The sequence below is a fragment of the Colias eurytheme genome, chromosome 3, assembly GCF_061535395.1.
Source record: "Colias eurytheme isolate Ceu_HAF_F1 chromosome 3, ilColEury1 Martin Lab GWU primary, whole genome shotgun sequence".
Lineage (NCBI taxonomy): Eukaryota > Metazoa > Arthropoda > Insecta > Lepidoptera > Pieridae > Colias > Colias eurytheme.
In genome coordinates this window covers 6,519,551-6,539,988 of record NC_142982.1, presented here as the reverse complement: position 1 = coordinate 6,539,988, position 20,438 = coordinate 6,519,551, and the positions used below count along the sequence as shown (strand labels likewise).

The 20,438-nt window shown below is 33.7% G+C and overlaps 1 protein-coding gene across 1 annotated transcript in view; it reads right to left on the bottom strand.

Annotated features, from left to right (window-relative positions):
• Positions 1–20,438, bottom strand: part of Sulf1 (Extracellular sulfatase Sulf1) — a 61,741-nt gene that overhangs the window by 18,201 nt on the left and 23,102 nt on the right. The window contains exons 2-3 of the mRNA XM_090119714.1: positions 10,517–11,322; positions 10,169–10,308 (exon numbers count right to left, since the gene is read on the bottom strand). Coding sequence (XP_089975840.1) covers positions 10,169–10,308; positions 10,517–11,172 — 796 coding nt within the window. The 5' untranslated portion in view covers positions 11,173–11,322. The remainder of the gene's footprint in view (positions 1–10,168; positions 10,309–10,516; positions 11,323–20,438) is intronic.

Sequence of the window (20,438 nt, the reverse complement as noted above, 5' to 3'; positions counted from 1 at the left end):
TGTATGTTTTTTTCTGATTCTTATATTACGTACATAACTACCAACAAACAACCAGTAAACGTAGTAGCACTATCTCAAATTTCTTCGGGGTATTTCGCTATCAGTAATCATATATATATATATTGTTACCTACTTATAAAAAACTATAAGTAATTTTTCTATTGCAAATTAAGAATAACACAAACATTAAATCCTAGCCCCTTATCCCAGACTAACCGGGGAAAAAACATAATTGATAATAATATAATATTATAATTTATAACCTTTCTGTTGACGAAACTAATGTTTAAAGTGGATCACTATAAATCAGAAGCTCATTTAATTTCATACAAGTACCTACATAAACACACAAAGCTTTCCTCTTTATAAAATTATCGTAGACAAAGTTTGATAAACTTATCAACAAAGTTCTTTGTGATTAGTTTGTAACTAGAGCCAAAGCATAAAGTCATATACAGCACCCTACGTCTATCCCGTCATAATCCCGTCACTGTGTATAAACAACACTACAATAACCGTGTAATTTTTGTAACGCTTCTGATTGATTATAAAATTTACAAACCTCTATTTCTAAAACCCTTTTAAAAATTATATTCTCGTCTTCTCACATAACAAGAAATAATCGTAAATAAATTTACATTGCAGGCATTTATAATATATTGCCCAGTTCTATTAGACGAAGACCTTTATATTGGACGTGAGTGGGCGGGCTCGTTCATTCATTTGCTCTAATGAATGAACAAATTATAAAATCAAACTGGGAGTCATTTACATTTTATTGCCGTAATGAAATTTCATAAAAATCAACGTGGAGATATGATATTTAATGAAGCAGGTTAACCCACACATATTAACATGTGAGTTCTATTATATGAAGTAAGGGCCGAAGCGGAGAGTTGTAAAAATAACTGGATTTACCTACATTTTTGTGACTTTAGTGTGAGTGTGTGTAGTCCCGTGTTGTATGTCCCGTGTTGTATGTCCCGTGTGGTATGTCCCTAGTATGGGGGCAGATGATTAATAAATCTTTTTCTCTTATCGATATTATTTACAAACACGTAGGTGAATAACACGTCTCGCTTAATGACGCGATTTTTTTAAATTTGTTTAATAACATGCTGTAATTTGAAAATAGGAAAACACAATATTTTAAACTGGATCGGAAATTTTACTTAATAATAATAATATGTATTATGTATGTAGGACTCAAAAAATATACATTTCCTCTCCCAATCGTTATTATAACAATTTTTTAAACAATAAAGAAAGTTGAATCCAGTGGGCGTGCATTCGAAGTAAATTAACGCCTGTCCGGTTTTAATCAGGATATCCAGGCAAAACATTAACACAACCGCAATTGAAACAAATGACACTTAGGAAAATTACAATAAAAAATCTTCGAACGACTCTCGTAATTATGAAAAAGTAGAATTAGATTCAATTAGTGACCTCTTCGTCCTAATAGACTCTTCCTTGTCTCTTTAATGAATGGAGGCGCGCAGTTTGGAAGTTTTATTGTCTTTAATTGGATTGAGATATTTTCTAATTTGCTGCCCAATTTAAAATACTCGTACAATTTAATGATGAATAACAAACATTATAAAGAACATCTTACAACTTATAAGATATTTATTTAAGGGATAGGTATATCTGTTACGGCTAAAGGTAGGTGAGAACATAAACTTAAGATTAGCCGGCTAAACTTAGGTTTATTTTCGACGAGGTGTTAATGTTAGTTTGTTCTATCTTTAGCCGGCTAAACTTAAGTGTAACCGCAGGCCCGTGGCTAAAAATGTCGGGGTGGGTAGATTTGGTTACTATAATACATGTAAGGAACAGGGCGAGTGTTTTCTGGCACTTCGCCGGCTGCTGCCGCAGCACGCTCGCTGCGCTCGCTCGGCTCGTGCGGGTCTTAAGAGTTCTAACCTAACCTAACCTAGCCACCAGCTTTCTGCCCTGAGTCGGGGTGGGTAGATTTGGTTACTATAATACATGTAAGGAACAGGGCGAGTGTTTTCTGGCACTGTGCGGGCCCCTCAAGCCCTCCACCGGCCCGGCGCTAACCAAATCTACCCACCCCGACATTTTTAGCCACGGGCCTGCGGTTACACTTAAGTTTAGCCGGCTAAAGATAGAACAAACTAACATTAACACCTCGTCGAAAATAAACCTAAGTTTAGCCGGCTAATCTTAAGTTTATGTTCTCACCTACCTTTAGCCGTGACATATCTACATGATACAACATAATATGACAACGCTCGCAAAGTCATTATTTTTACAGCAGTTTCGTCGTGTCAACAAATGTGTTCAGATTATCTTTTTACAAGTTCACGGGCCACGTCAAGCTGTACTTAAAATAAAGCTTTCATTACAAATCTCTATGAAAGACTAACGAGAGCGATATTTTTATCGCTGCGACGCGACTCATTCAGTGCAATGGTTTGTGAAAAGAAACATGCATCGTGACTCACATTCCAATTTCGAGGGATTTGTATGGATTTACTGGCGTTTAGAAGTTTTATCTTCGTTGAAGTTTATACAAAAAACGTGTGCTTTTTCTATTTGGGTATAATTTTCAACAAGTTTCTTCTGTTTCTTGCATGAATGTTTTATATTTTTAATGTCAATGTACCCGTCTATAATACATTGGATAGGTACTAACGTATAACATTTTTTGTATGATTAACATTATATTATGGAAGATTTTAGATACCTACCTATATCTTAAGGTGTTTTAATGTATGCCCATATACAATATATTTTATTAGCTGAGTCTTATCTTCAATTCTTTAAGAAGCGAGATTTTAATAGGAATTCCTAATGATCGATATGTGACCTATTCGCCTACAACCTTTCCGCAGGGCCACTTAACGACGCGCCCTACGCAACATTTACAAATCAGCTATTACAAAATGTTTGTCTTATAGTTTAGAGCTTAACAAATCAAGATTTGAGTTCTATGGATATTTCTTAAGGAAAATATTTTTTATATATTATATCTTATAAGTAAGTAATTGTAGGTTTATGCTAGTGTATACAATATCTATTGTTGTATATAGGGAAACATGTTTATAAGAATGAAGTATGTATGTTTAATATAAAAAATCGTAAACAAGCTTAGATTTTATAATTCTTCTGAGAATTCAGATGAATATTCGATAAGATCAACAGACCCGCCTATCCACGAAAGTATATGGAATGGACATCTAGATTGCATACTTGTTCATATACATATCAACCCTAAACCATTACCATATCTACAAAGTTATAGTCAAACGCTTATCAGGGTCGAACGTACTTGCTATCAGTAACCGCTTACTAAAGTAGATGTTGTATTTAAATGCTTTCACGTTAAGGCTGCTTTACTGGTATGACAGAGAAAGCGGTTTGGTCTTCTAATAGCCTTTAATGTTTGACCTTATGAGCTTTTGTTACTATGTGTTTTGAGGGCAATAAAATGCTGTTATGTTGACTACTGTGATTTTAGACAGTTGGACATTTCTGGTTATAAAAACAAAAGTGTATTTCTTTATAATTAAGACTAGATTTCCGCCCGCGGCTTCGCCCGCGTTTGCAAAGGAAAACCCGCATAGTTCCCGTTCCCGTGGGATTTCCGGGATAAAAACTATCCTATGTGTTAATCCAAGTTACCCTCTATATGTATGCTAAATTTCATTGTAATCGGTTCAGTAGTTTTTACGTGAAAGAGTAACAAACATCCATACATCCATACATCCATACATCCATACATCCTTACAAACTTTCGCCTTTATAATATATGTATATGTATATGTATATTAGATATTAGATAAATAATAGAAGAAAGAAGTTTTAACGAAAGTGTGCATATTGTAATTGTAATCGTAATATACAATTAATCTAGTATATAGTCTAATTGCAGTCTTTTTGAGAGTAGGTATCTTACATTTATCAGCAATAAAACATATGTAAATGAAGACTATACAACTTAAATGATTTTAAATATAATAATTTAAGAATCCTAGGTAATATGCCGTAAATCTCTCTTTTGTAGTTTAGCAAAATGAAAGGAAGCGAGAGTTTTATTAACTTATAGCGAGTGCTTGCTACATGATTTAATGACTAAAATTGTTCACAATATAACATAAATGTTCATTGCGTATTAGCACACGTCATGCCTTATTATCCGCCATATATTGTTGGCGTATTAATAGTAATGGACACTTGCGGCGGAGTGACATGCATCATGCGAGGTCAACATTGTACTTTGATTTGATTATATCTCGACGTGAAGCTTGATGAAAATGAATTTGTTAACATGCACATACTTTTACCAAAATGTATTGTACTTATTTACATGATTGCTATATTACCTATATATACAATATGAATACTAAAAATAACTCTATCAAGATTATTCCAGGGAGAGGTTCATTGAGAAAACGTTTTCTAAATACAATATAGAATTTAGATAAAAGAAACCTTTTTGTTATTATGCAAGATTCAGTGAAAACAAATCCACCTGTCTTTAAGAATAGGATATCTACCTATCTTTGTGAATAGTGGATACCTGTCCACCAAAGATCAATTTTTTCTTGGGTGTTTTTTTAATTTATTTCAGAAACCAACAGCTGATCAACTAAATGATTGATAGAATCATTACATTTATTTGCCATAAACCAAAATGTATGGAAATAAATGTATTTATTTATACATAAGTTCTCAAAAAGTTCCTAGAAGTTTATCATATCGTTAAAATATTTACTTCAACTAGCTCCCGGGCCGTCTGCTAAGAAGTATGTTGCACGAACGGCCTGCGGTATTTGTATTGCCAGAACAAATATTTACTTCGGAGAGGATCAAGTCTACCTCCCTAGTTTATAGAGCAGCCTGCATTTAGATCTTTATTAACTTTGTGATGCACATTAGTTTAATGTGCAGGTTACGTTGTTTATACGAACTTGAGATCTTTGCTTTGATCGAGGAATGTGAGCAATATGTAGACTACAAATTTACAATACAAGTACATATTATATGGTACCTGTATGAGGTCTATCACGGAAATTGTAGGTGAAAAGGGGGTAAACTGGAGCAAATTAATATTATATCCTGTATAGGTGGTACTACCTACTGATATAAGTAAAACTTGACTCAGGGTCGATTTATACCCTAGGCCTAGGTGATTGCTGTTTTCAGCAAGTTCCATCTTCCATCTCTTAATTTCTATCTCCAATTGACTTACATAAATACCTACATATTATATAATATTTCTTCGGATTCACCATTCACAAGTCCAAAAATGTTTAACACTCAACTAATAAATATACGATTGCAGCAATATGTTTATATACAGTTCTACTGAATCACCGGCCGAACAATATCTGAAAACAAACGTAGGCTAAGTAGTAGATGAGCTTTCTATTTATATTGTATAAACTTTATTCAGATTGCAAACGACTAGACAGCACGGCGTCGTCGGCGCCCACGCATACAAGTTTACAACAACGTATACTGTTTCAACACCATTTACATAATGACACATGTCTTCATTAATTTATCAATAAATTTACAATATTTTATTACATCACATTACCCACATTTAATTTTTTACCCCTTATTAATAGTAGGTATGAGAATTTATTCGTAGTTGGTAATTTTTCTGGATCTGATGCAATGTGATGTTGAAAGACATCCCTTTTGAATAATAATTTAAAACCATCAGTTGGTACCGCATATTTATTAAAATTACAGAACTTTGTAGCTGTGTAACAGTAGCTAAGAGCTTATTTGACTTATCCAAGTCAAAGACCAGGGAAATCCGTCGTATATTTACTTGAGAGTTGAGATGCTATCGTTAAAAGGTGTGCCTGACCCCTGAATAACACAAAGGCACATTAAGGACCCATTCCCTTTCCCAGTGGAGCATGACGACAAACTGTACCTTAGTAGGATAATTTTGCATAATTAAACCTAAGTCTTTGTACTACAATCGCTGAGCATTTTATTACCGTTATGGTATGATGCTCTTTTGTAAAATTAAACTCTTTATTTAACTAGCAGCTATTTATTTTCTTTTATGTTAATATGTTTGTAAACAATAGGTACATATCAATAAAAAATTCAACATAAATAGATTTGTTGGATTGGCCACAATTTATAAAAAATTCCATTCTAACTTGCTTATTAGAACGTCACATGGCTATAATCACTATATTCTTATAATAATGAATAACGTTTAATTTTCTTCATACGTTACTTATTTTAAAATATGAATAGTTGTACGCTAGGTTGAAAATTACTTGAAGGTATTTTTAGCCGTGTTAATTACACATTGCGCAGGTAATATGTAAAAGGTTAACTGTTTCTAGCCAATTCAAGACAATGCAACGTAACTAACTAGCCGTCTTTACAAATATGAACTTTATGTTTTGAACCTTGGTCCAGTAATTAAAATGAAACATTATTATATTTAATTGAAATATTACAACTTATTGTTGTATAAATGCTTATAACATCCTTATTATTTATTACACTATGACGCGGCGAGTATTTTGGTTTTATACCTACATAGGGTGGATGTACCACTAGTTGACCATTTAAGCGGTTTTATCTTTAGCTATATATAAAAAACGGGTTATTTGTTTTACGTTCAATGTTATTTTTGGGACACAGATAATTGAATACTCACTGTAACTATTGTTCTTAATATCAATTTGATAACCTTCAAAGGTTTTATGAAAACTACTCTGAAAGTTATTTCTGCTAAAAACACCATTACTTGACCACTGATCACCAATATCTGACCATCATTACTCTAAAAGTTGACCATTTTCAAAATGAACAAAATGTCCTTCTTCGAACATTAGTTTTGTTTAATAAATAAATATATTATTTAATAAATAAAGATAGGTTGATGAAATCAAACCACTTGGTCACGGAAATCAAGTGGACAACTCAAGGTTAATAATATTCTCGGCCCCGAAACCTGACCAACTAAGTTCGGTATAAAAATCTTACGGTGGTCAGCTTTTGGAAATATGCAACATAAAGCTATGACTTAACTACGGCTTATATGGTTTGTTAAATTAGGTAGGGATAAGCACAAACCAAAGCAAGTCTTTCTTAGCAAAATACATATAAAGAACCAAGAGCTGACCATACTGGTCAACAATAGGCGAAAAATTGTTTTCGTTGCTCCAAAAGATAACCAGGCCGCTAAAAACATGAAAAACTGTTCATGCCAAAAATGAAGCCGAAAGTCTATAACAGAATGGTTCAACATTATGCCTATAACAAGACATATAAAGAGTAATCGATTGCATTCAAGATAAATTAAGATTTCCCAATCAACTCCCGATAAAAAACTTTTAGTAAAAAATGTGATTACTTACGGGGCACCTACTTAATTACATCTTCGTGTTGAAAAAATGTCAATATTTCTGACCAATGGCAGCAAGGTTTGTTTTTATTTTATAGATGATGTTGCTTTATAGAAAAAACAATAAACTATCATCTGGGGCTGCCGTATTTTCTTAATTGGCGCGTATATTTGAATTTCGGTCATGTATTGGCGCTTGGTCAGCTAGTGGTACATTGACCCTATATCAAATTATTCTGAAACACGCAGGTTTATTCTGAATATTAATTATTGGTCCCGATATTAATATCCGTATTGTCAACGAAGTATTTCAATTCAAATATGCCATAGTACAAATTTGAATCTCTCCTCCGAGCTCTACACTTGAAGAAAACCAACAAGCTCTATAAACAGCGACCCACACACTTTCATCAGTTAACGGAAGCAGCAATCTATGTGATTAGATTGAGCAAAGAATCTAAAATACTGGTCTTCCCTCATGTGTAGGCGTACCCTTCGCCCACATGCCCGTGCGGAAGGGAAAGCACAGGGCGAATTTATTATAGCTCGTTTGGAACATAAATTTACCAACTAAATGGACTCTTTAACGGCACAGTGATAAATCGTCGACACGTGCTGCTTGTCACATAGGGCACTTATTTAAATTGCACTGGAATGAACAATAAAACACGAGAGAAGCTCAATACTACAAATACTAGGTAAAAGTTCATACGAAACTACACTAAAGTAACTAAGGATATAACCATGATATTACAGTTCACCGCTCGAGTTTGCGTCACTTATGTACAGACTGCAATGGGTCCAAAACTATTCGTCGCGTGCCATAAATTCCTTTATCAATTTAAACAATAACCCTCCAATAAATCGCAACGTTCATTGCAAGTGATTCCTTCCGTTAGGTCCAAATCACGACTATTCATAATGTCTTCGCCGGATGGTCTATCGGTCACCCCAAATACCGGCAAGGACATTTCTATCTGAATTTATTCATTCGTGACGGCAACAGTAGGTATCGCAAGTGTGATGTGACCAAATGGCCAGCGTCCGGCGACCCACGTGCGCCCACGCCCAACCTATGATGATATTTAAAACAAATCTAGACTACTGTCGGGTACAATCGCGCTATTGACTTATGGGCCTTTGTAATGCGCCAGGATTAGATAACAATCGGACAAGCGTAAAGATTATGTGTCTCTTTGCACTCAGTTTTATTGTTGTGCATTTGATAGTGTTTACGGTTTTCTATTTCTTAGATTGCGAACATAAATCGATAGCGTATCGTCGTACTGGAATAGCCGGAATAATGTGCCATTGAATTGCAATACAAGTTTTGCATTTCTATCTCGAGGTTGGTTCGGTGTCAAAAGAGAATTTGAGTAAAATTTACTTATTTCCCCAGAAAGTTGTATATATTATTGCATCATTAACACAAACATTTTATCTTGGGGCACTACTTCTCGTCTAAGGCTTTTTATTATATTTTAGGCAGATTCTCGTATATAAAGTAGATAATCAAAGGATACGAAGATTTCAGTGCCTATAACTTATAGCGTAATAATGACATTAAAAAACAGATCTCCCTTGCTAGAAATGTTGGCAAAAAAGCAATTACTTTTTTATTAATATGGGTATGCTGACACAGTATTCGTCATAAACTTGCTTGCAATGCAAAAAGAAATCATCTGGTATGTTTTTGTGCGATTCCCAATGTAAGGAATGTTGTACAAAGCGTAAGATATTATAATACTTGTTTCAATATAATATTTAAAAGAGTTATCAATCCTGAAAGGAAATAAAATTCCCTGAAAGGAAATAAAATTGTATAAAATATTGAAAACATCGAACATAAACCTTAGCCTATTAAATGTATTCTCGTTAAATTTAATAATTTAGCATTATAAAATTTTGGGTGTATAATATTCCATAGTAAATCATTCACACGAATAAAGTTGACATTAACATAGAAGAGGTCGTAAAACCTTATATCCCAAATTAATAAGCAATAAAATGTTACAAAATGATTTGCTATAAAGGTGTTACATTCCACTGGCAGATTGGAATGTAACATGTTATGCTTTAGTGAAGCATTCTCAGGTGCTGTCAGTATCGTATATCGAATGCTTACAAGCAACGACTATTGATAATCGAATCAATGTAACAACATATTACAAGGATAATACCATATAAGATTTCACGCTTTTAAAACAATTTATAGACCATAAATGTATACGGATGTTTAAGTTGCACGTATTACGTAAAAAATATATAGTAGAGATAAAGGGAACCATGTAGTGACTCAGCGACATGCTTTTTGTTTGTAAAACATACATGTTAAACACTTATTTAATTACATGTAGCTCCCCCTCCTCTTTTAGTTGCAGTTACTTTTCCCTACCGGCTCGACTATCTCTAGGTACATTTAAATATCACGAAAGCAGTTAAACATCGGTAAAATCTGTCAGTAGCTCTTCATCCTGAAACTTACAACTTAAATATAGCTTGACAAAACTTCAAAGGATTATTTATGTTGTTAGCCTTCAATCTTCACCTTAGAAAATAAAACATTACAAACAACACTTACTAGGTACTGGAATAGATCCGACACATTTATGAGAGGTGAGGACTTACGGGTTGTGTATACTGAAAATACACGTGGTTTTTATATGTGTTTTTATGTTATCATAGCGCCATTAGGGACTACTGTTTCTCTCCTGATTCTTATAAAGTGACACAGTTCATACTTTCCTTATATTAAATTCGACGTCAAACTTGTTTATGTACATTTTATATACAAAGGATAATGAAACTTACCAGTACGATATCCAGCGTTTGAAAGATATGTAGCAAATGTATTAGTTTCGTGCTTGGCCTGCCACATCGGGGAAGAGCAGTTGTCATTATTTGTAAACACGTTGTGGTTGTGCACGTACACTCCGGTGAGCAGTGAACTCCTGATAAAAAAGAAAAAATAAATGAATATAATATCTTAGTATTTAAAATCAGACCCAAATACCTGCTCTACCCCACGAAGAAAACAATTATTAATTAGCAATTAAAGTCATGATATTTTTATTGTTGTAATACATATTTCAAAGATACTAATATTCTTATTGCCAATATAAATATTTATTACACCTACTGGATAAAAAATAAACGTACCGTGAGGGACAGCACATTGGCGTAGTAGTGTAGGCGTGACGAAACTCCGCACCGGCACTTCTTATTGCTTTCATTGTACGCGGCATAAAATTTAAACTGCCCAGTTCAACGTCTTGATCATCTGTCAGAATTAAAATGATATTAGGCTTCTTCTCGCGTGGCTGCGGGTACGGAATGAATCCACCAGTTTGCCATTTGTTAGCCGCTTTAGACTTGAATCGTGTTGTGTTTTCTCTTATAGGTGCTGAAGATCTTTCCGGAGGTTTGTTCTGCGCCTGTTTCCTTCTCTCATATGATTTTTCAGTAGTACCTTTTGTATGCTTATCTTTCCTGGATTTATCATTTTTAAAAGGATTCGTTCTATTTAAAGATTCTTCAGACGATTCAGATCCTCTCCGTCGGTCACGTCTCACTTCATGTTCTCTTTCCCAAAATCTGCGTCGGTCACCGCGATACCTTGAGCTGTTCCGGTGCCTCAAATTTCGTCTCTCTGGCAAGTCTGTTAATGTACCATTAAAGGTAGTTCTATTCCTATTATTTTCCTTATTTCTTAGCTCTCTGGCCCGTAACGAGTCATCATCCTCAAACGAGTCTCTCTTTGCGGAAATTATTAAAAAATTCCATGTAAGAAGGAGTGATATTATTTTCAAATTCATATTTGATTCAATGCGTTAAATGTTACACAAATACTGAGAGTATTCCTGTGATATTTATATTTTGTTTTTCAATAAAAAAACCTTCAGGTTGTTATAGATTGAAAGTACCAATAGCATAGCTTAAATCGTAGTGCCATTTTGGGTCGCTACCTGTAACAAAGAAAATGTTTTTTTAGTAAATTTGTAACACTCAAATGCAATTTAATTAGGTTAAGTATTTCAATCTGAAATAAGTTCATACGCTATTTCGTCCCAAATTATTCGACGAGTAACTTACGTGAATGAAAAGCAAGCCAGTTATATAACTACGTAGAAGGGTCTATGTCGAATTGCTTTTAAGAAAATTACATCTTTGAGAAAGTAAATATTTTCCTGTATTGCTTAGAAATGAGTTAGGTAGCATCTTTGCTTAATTTTTAAATCGTACAAGCGTTTTGGCCTCGGCCTCGTGCTCTTACTCTACAAGTATCATAGATATGTATTACAGGGTATCTGTATACAAACTATTGATATTACTACTATTTTCCCGATCTCGAAATTACTTTGCTATTTTATACTACATATTATGTTGTATCGTCGCCAAATAACTATAAAATACCGTTTTAAATTTTAAATTATTTTATGTATCTTTAATAGGTATAAGTAAGTAATTTTGATCAATAAAAATACCGTTGCTTTGCATTATTGCTTACAATGTATGATATAAATACAAAATAATACGAGAATTTATGTATAATGTCCTTTTTGCAGATGAAACAAATGTGTATGTTTCATAACCACCTTTGATAAATAAGGGACAACGAGATAGATTGCACTGCTAGTTCGTCTAGCGTGACCTCCAATTGATTTAAAACGCATTTATTTATTTGAAATTGAAACGCAGTTTCGTTCATCATCTTAAATTGCTGCAATGATTGTAAACCAGTATGGTCAATTATTGTCATAAATAAATCCTAATTTATACGTCTATTAATGAAATTACATTCAGTCTCTGTAAATGACTGCAAAATGACTCACCCAGTGGTGTTATTAAATTTAATGTTTGGACCTTAGATGTGCTTTGGACATAATGAAGATGTATATTTTGGACAAGCCTTTTTAGTGGTTACAATTAAAATAAAAAGATAAAGCAGTTATTGCATTTTCAACAAGAGTATATTTATCTTGGCTTTACCAATTAATGTGTAAAATCATAACAGCTGCGTAGATTTCTATGTTTGTGCGGTGAAAGCACGCATATCTCGTAAACCTCGTTGAATTAGATCAAAATGCGTAATTTTAACTCAAAGTAACTTTACGCTAACAAAAACAGTTATGGCTTCAGGCACTTTCTCTGAAAGTATAAACAAATATAACCAACGTGCTGCGAAATTGTTATTTATGTATTCCCGCCTAATGTTTAGACGATATTGGCACGTCCTATTTCCAAAGATACTAATATAACTCCTAGCGTTAGACCAAATAAACATACCTATAGTTTCGCAACAGACTTCGATGCGCACTTTTTGGTTCTAGAAATAATTTATTCGGGAAAAGTAAAGTCACATTCATAAAAATGATAATTTTTTATTCGTTTGAAAATATACGTACAAATTTTAAAATGAATCATCTCTGCTGAAACTTAGGTTGTAACAATGTTAATGATCATTATAAATTAGAAGTTAATCACCCGCTCTCCAAAGTTTTGCCTGCTGTCAAAGAAGTTTTATGTAAATCTCCTTAACGATTTCTGGAAACCAAACTTTATCCTCCATTAATATTTGAATCGAGGGAATGCTATTTGCGGTAATTAGTAACTTTATATGTTATATAATATTTAAAATACATTTCAGCTAGTGTAATTTCGTCGTACGAATCCTTACAATACTGATTATGAAGACTTAACAGAACGTTGATATAAAATGTTATATTCATTTAAAACAAATTGTTGCTCTACTTTGTGGTCTCTATTAAGCTAGCGTATTATCCTACTTGTAATAAAATAAGTTCCACAGTACGGGCCTGATTGGCTTCATAGGCTACGCATCACGAACACGCTCCTAACAATACCTTGTACATTTTATGCTCGAGCGGACTCCTAAGTATTTTAAAGGTGAGAACAAAGGAATCGTTAAGGACTATGTAAATAGCGGGTGCAAGATGTTTCTTCTTTCGTGAGCTCACATAATTCCATAATTAAACATTCCCTTATCTTGTCTTTCTTTCGGTGCAATTTGTTCGAGGTTGGGTTTATTAAATTTTTCAGGGGAAATATTTTTCATTTCAGCGCTTAAAAAACATAATGAAAATACAGTCAGTTTTAAAGTTATATTTTTTACAGTAGGTAGGTAGGTTTGAACGATATTTAGGTCACGATTTTTAAAACTAAATAATATCCTTATGTTAGGTTAGGTTAGGTTATTAAGAAGTATTTTCTAGAACTATTCAACCAAATAATATGAAAATTCTAAAGACTCTATTTTCTATAAATTCGTTGTTCCGATCGAGCTTAACGTTATTTAAAATAGAGCTCGTGTAAACTGAAAACATAATTGTTATTATAAAGTGTAATTTGTATCTGACATTTCAATTATTATTAAATGTGCTATTGACTGTAAAGTTGATTAATACAACCGCATCGTGTGACACATTGAATTAGTGAGAAGTTACGATGGCCGTAATGAAATGGTACGGTCATGTTACATTACATTAAGTTAACTCTGCATTGATATTTACATAAAATTAAATAGCTGTAATTATTTTGTTAACCCACATACGGCTATTAATTTTTAATAGCCCAAATTATTAAGTTACAAATTAATCTAGCTATAGTATTAACATAACCTACGTGTGCGTATGACAAGAGGGCAGGTATGAGATAATAGCGGCCTTTACACGCAAACTCTATCGCGCGTTCTGTGGATCGTACAGGATTACGCGCGGGTAAGCCTGCACGTTCAATCGCTCGCGATTACCTTTGTATGTCTTAACTACGACACTTGTTCTTTCGCGCGCGATTATTCGTGTTTGCTTTCCTTAGCGGAATGAGCGGCCGTGTAAAGACTAATCGCCTGTGATAGACCGCGTGAAAGAGGCGCGTGTTGGAGTGTGTGCAATGCACACGGTTTTATCGACAACCGCGCGTGATTGAAGTGAAAAATGGAGACAAGATATCGGGTGGCGCAAGTTATCATGGTTGCTGGTTTAATTGAACTCAAAAAACTTTGCATTTTTTTTACAACTAAATCACGATTAGCGTCAATAAAACCTTTTTCTTTACAAAATCGATAAGTTTTTTATATGCTTGGTCTTTTAAATTCTTGTTTTTGTACTCTTCCGCTTGTCCAGAGACATGGGAAAGATCTGTATAAAGTAATAAGCTCCAATACTAATTTCTTGCTCCACGTGCGTATGTCCGCCATCTTATTCGTGCGCGAAAGAATTTATGTGTAAAGGCAACCTGTGTACAATCGTGAGTGCGCGATTGCGCGCACGACTGATGAGCGCGGCATGTGGTCTATCCTTCCGTCCCCTGCACCCTTTATACGCACGATCTTTCACACACGATTGCTGTTTCATGCGCGATAGAGTTTGCGTGTAAAGGCCGCTATTGTAAAAGGATAGAGCTAAAATAGCTCTATGGTATCTATGAAATAATTCAATTACAAATATCAACTCATTTATCAAGTCTAAAAGGACCAATTGTTTGTTTACAGTATGCGTAGACTAGACAAAGCATAAAAAACAAATACATAAACTCATTTCTCCTGAGCAATTACTTATTTGGAACGTGTCATGCTCGATGCAATTTATGAATCGTGTATAAATAATATGGGGACGTGTGTTGTAAACAAGAATAATGTTTTCGACAAATATCAAAGTTCAGACGCGGGCGAAAGCAGAGCGACTATTGATTCATTTACTGCTCGTATGTATACATTTTACATCGAGTTATATTGATTGGTGTGCAATTTTTATCTTTGTTGATTGCCGGTATATAGCATACTAGAGGTCCGCCCCGGCTTCGCCCGTGGTACATATTTCGCAATAAAAGGTAGCCTATGTCCTTTCTCGGGTATCAAAATACAAATCTCCATACCAAATTTCATGCAAATTGGTTCAGTAGTTAAGGCGTGATTGAGTTACAGACAGACAGACAGAGTTACTTTCGCATTTATAATATTAGTATGGATTAGCTTTACTAGACAGACAGACAGAGTTACTTTCGCATTTATAATACTAGTATGGATGATTAAAAAGACTATTGAAAACTGTTTTTATTGCATTTACTAGAAGTGATTTGCATAATATAAAATACACTAGATTTCCGCCCACGGCTTCGCCCGCGTTTTCAAAGCAAAACCCGCATAGTTCCCGTTTCCGTGGGATTCCCGGGAAAAAACCTATCATATGTATTAATCCAAGTTACTCTCTATATGTGTGCTAAATTTCATTGTAATTGGTTTATTAGTATTTGCGTGAAATAGTAAAAAACACACACACATCCTCACAAACTTTCGTATTTATAATATTAGTAGGATATTGTTTTATTTATTTTTATTTATATACTCTTTATTGCACACACAAAGTTTGACAAAATCAGGATATTATACTAAGCAATTGGCGGCTTTATTGCTTAACAGCAATTTCTTCCAAACAACCAAAAAATAAAAGCAGAAAGTTAATACAATTACAAAATTGGGAAGATAGTGTACACAGAAACAAAAAAGAAGACAACATATCTAAGCGTAATAGGTTAAAAGGAAAAAAAGATAACAATAATTAAAAAAAAAAGCAAATAAATTGAGGCAAAGATAATAAAAACAAAACACACACACACACACACACACACACAATAATAAAGGTGAGTGCATTTAAAAGAAAAATAAAAGCAGATAAAAACAAAAACAAAACAGAGAAAAAAAAAAATATTAATAACAGTGAAGATTAGCAGCTTTGCAAATAATGATCCTTTACCAATTTTTTAAAAGACTCCAGCGTTTGTGCTTTCCGAATACTAGTGGGTAAAGCATTCCAAAGTTGAACAGCTTTTACACTGAAAGAGGCGTTGTAAAATTTGGAAGAGTGAATTGGAATAGTTAGCATTAGGTTCTCATTAGATCGCAGGTTCAAACTCCTAGCAGATAAAAATTCAAAGTTATTTTTTAAGTAGCAAGGGATACGGGGATCAAATAGTATCGAGTACAGGAGCGAAAGGACATGGGCATTACGGCGATGGCGGATGGGTAACCATTTTAACTGCGACCGAAACGCTGTAACATGGTCATACTTCCTCAACCCAAAGACAAAACGTACAGCAAGGTTCTGCAAGCGCTCCATTTTATCGAGTTGCTCTTGGGTGAGGTTAGAAAAACACACGTCAGCATAATCCAGTATGGGCAGCATTAAGGACTGAGCCAGCATAATCTTGGTGGGAATAGGCAAAAAGTTGCGCAACCTTCTCAGACTAGATGCAGTCCAAAATATTTTTTTGCTGATATTTTTTAGGTGGACAGTCCATGACAGAGTCTCATCTATATGTAAACCTAAGTTCTTAACAGATTTCATGTAAGGCACAACAGTGCCATCAATATGGATAGGTGGTAAGGTAGTCCAGTTGATTCTGGCCACCAGACTCTGACTACCAATAATGATGGCTTGTGATTTTAATGGATTAAGCTTGAGACCATAACGTCCACTCCAATCAGATACCTTACTAAGATTATCATTGATATCATTAATTGCAATATTAATATCAATTAAAGGCGACTGTGTATATATTTGAAGGTCATCTGCGTAAAGATGATACAGGGAAGTTAGATGGGGAGTTAAAAAGTTAATAAATATAGCAAACAAAATTGGAGAGAGCACACCTCCTTGTGGGACGCCAGCGGATATATTGCGCCATGTCGAAAAAGAATTGTCAACAAGAACACGTTGCTGACGATCAGCCAAGTAGCTCTGAAACCATCCAAGAACATCGGGATATTGTGTTGTTGATGCATATGATGTTAAATGAGAGCAAAATCTCTTCTTCAAGCTGGTCATTTTTTTAAACTGGTAAGTTATCCGAATTTCATTGTTCGATGTTAAATTTGGATTTTTTTTTTCTCGTATAAAAATTGTTCTATATACGAAGGCATTCTTAGTCCTGTAGTTATCAATAAATAATTCGTTATGAGGTTTACACGGTATATGCAAAACGAGCATGGAAAGTACAAACCTGCCTCCAGCAAGGGCTGGTACTTGCTAGATCAATATTACGATATCCCTAAGCTATAGATGAACTTAAAGATAAGAAAATCTAGGTATTGTATATAACTTTCTACGAATACATATTGTGCAAATCCAGATACTCTTTGTCATAATAGCTTATCAAACATGAATCACGATTGCCAAATTGGTCTTTGGATTATTAAATTCATCGAGTAATTGTACAATGGCAGCCTATGCTGACTTCATAAATTCCCGATATCCAATAATAGAATTCATAAGATTTCCACTCAAATAGTTTCAAGCTACCTTGTTCAATAACACAACAGAATTTTCCATCAAATATCTATTATTAGCGACGTCTAACTTTGACAGCCCTAAAGTCAGTATTATTTAACGCCCAGAGAGAGGATTACGTACAAGTCTGCACTGTGATAAGCTTGTAATAAACCTCCGGAAGATTATAGAACAGTAACGACTCTTTAAACGTAATATTAATAGCATGTTAAATGTCACTAAGGGCAAGGCCCTTCTTATGATAAATATGGGTTCTTAAGCTTTAATGAATTTATAAGTTGCATTACTAGAAATAGGCATTGGCTGATCAAATGAAGTACATAAGTATAATATGATTTTAAATGATACAATTAATTGAATTGATACTCATTATAATAGTTTAAATAAGTTTTTAATAAAAATACAAATAAGTTATCGACTGTGCAAATGCCATGATTGCCATGTAATCATAATTTGATATAACCTATTATTATGTATACTCATAATATCCTATGTAGCTCACATAACAGAGGGTTATATTATGCATATACATTTTTACTCTTTATACAACTGAACTTGTGGAATAAAGTAATTGGGAGTGCTACAAAGACCGTCTCTGAGAGCTATTTCTAGAACAATAAAAGCATGCGGGCTTAATTTTACAACTAGATCGTGTTTTAGAGTTAGTTTACAAGGCAAGTTTATTTTTAATTTTTAGAGGATTACGTTTACGAAGATAAAGTTATATCACTTCCATATCATTAAACAGACTTCGACTAGAGAAAAGCTAAATAAAAAGGGCTTAATAACTTAAACTTCAGAAATACAGGCGGAGAAGAGTAAGTAAAGTTCTTTAATTAAACTATTTATCGACTGTAAGTACTTTGTACAACGACTTAGTAGATGAATTTATAAAAATAGAAAAATCCGTATCGTATCCATGCAATTTAGCGAACTGACTAAATCATATCTGTTGTTGTTGCATAATTAACACATTCCAAACAAACCTTGACAGAACTATGTGGTTGCGCATTTAACGGATTCCCACGGATCTATGCGCAGACGCAGGTCGGGCCATATGGCGCCGGTTCCTGGCTCTTAATTTATTGGCCAACGAAAATACATCATGCATTAATAGACACTATTGTTTGTTCTAACCTAATTATTAATTATTTTTTCGCAATAGTTTAAACTTTTAATTATAAAATGTGATATATAAACTTCATACTCACTCATTTTAAAAAAGTGCATCTATTTGGTACACAAGATTTTTACCAATGCATTTATAAAAATTATAAAAAGCATGCAAGTTTATTATTTTGATATGATATATGTATATAACGACCCTTTTCATGTTATTGCTATGCATAATATAACAAGAGTCAACAGTTACATTTTTAACGATCTCGTTATCCATAAATGACTAAACTCATAAAGTAAACCTTCCAACTATTACTGAGAAATCAAATAAATTTATCAGTAAATCTCGGCTTAAAGCTAACTCTGGCTTTAAATTCATAGAAAAATATAATAATATAAACTCCACAACATAAAATTAAAGAACTGTATTCCCAACGAATTTGCGTCATAATTCAACTTATAACAATGATAAAATATGTTCTGGATCGAACACGTGACTCCAAGGCTCACTTTGATTTGTTATTGTTGTAGACAGCCGCTATAAACACTGCACAAATGTTCGCCAAACGCAAAACAATAATATTCCAGTAATATTATATCGTGTACAATTTGTAGATCCCTGGTTCGTTTTCATGATTTATTGTATTTATACATATGTATTTATCTTTCCATTCCTATGTAATTTAGATAGAGCAATGTGCAGCTATTTTGTTTTAATTTCTTTTATATAAAGATCTTTTAAAAACATATAAGTATTCCACCAAATTACTTTCGAATCTGCCATTATTTAAGATATTAAGGTATTTACACAGAAATAACATTACAAATCTTACGGTTCCCTACCAAACATTATTTCTATTGTTCCATATGCCAGTCTGGATTCTCGACTTGGCGTCGTCAAAACACTGAAATACACAATTACTCGTCTACATTTAGCTAATATTAGATGAACTCAAATGTGCATACGGTCTGATGTCAGCTACAAAATTACTCTAGGAATCAACTTTATTTATGTATTAAATACTGCATGAACTAGTATGTACCTAGTAGGAAGTGTCGAGATGATGGAATGACATTTTCAAATGTTAGTTTTAAACGCTTACATTAATGAGCATTTAAATAAATTAGTCGATACTTTATACGATTTTACTATAAATAGATAACTTTTTGCAATATTTCTAAATATTGAAGAATTCAGAAGACTACCACATGAATTCTCAGGTCAACGTATTTCAATTGCGATCCATATGGAATCAATTGGGCATAAATAAGAGTGAAACTAAAATACCTAACACAGAAAATTTGAAAATTTAAAATACGCTTCGATAAGGGCCAACTCTCAGTTATCTGAAGTTTGTAGCAGAATTCACAACGCACAATAGAGACAGCGTGGAAACTAACAAGAAAAGATCAACATCACCGCCCATGCAGATTATTACGAGACCAAATTATCTCGGCGTCCGGTGGCAACCGGCCGCGGCTGTAAAAAATATGGAGAAATATTTATCATATTATTTACCATTTTATCTACTCATTAATGCATTTATTCGTCTTGAATCAATGAATTGTATATTAGTATATCAACGAATAATTAACATACATAATTTCGCCTTCAATTTGCATTCCGAACAATTTCAAATAAATTGGAAAATCCAAAA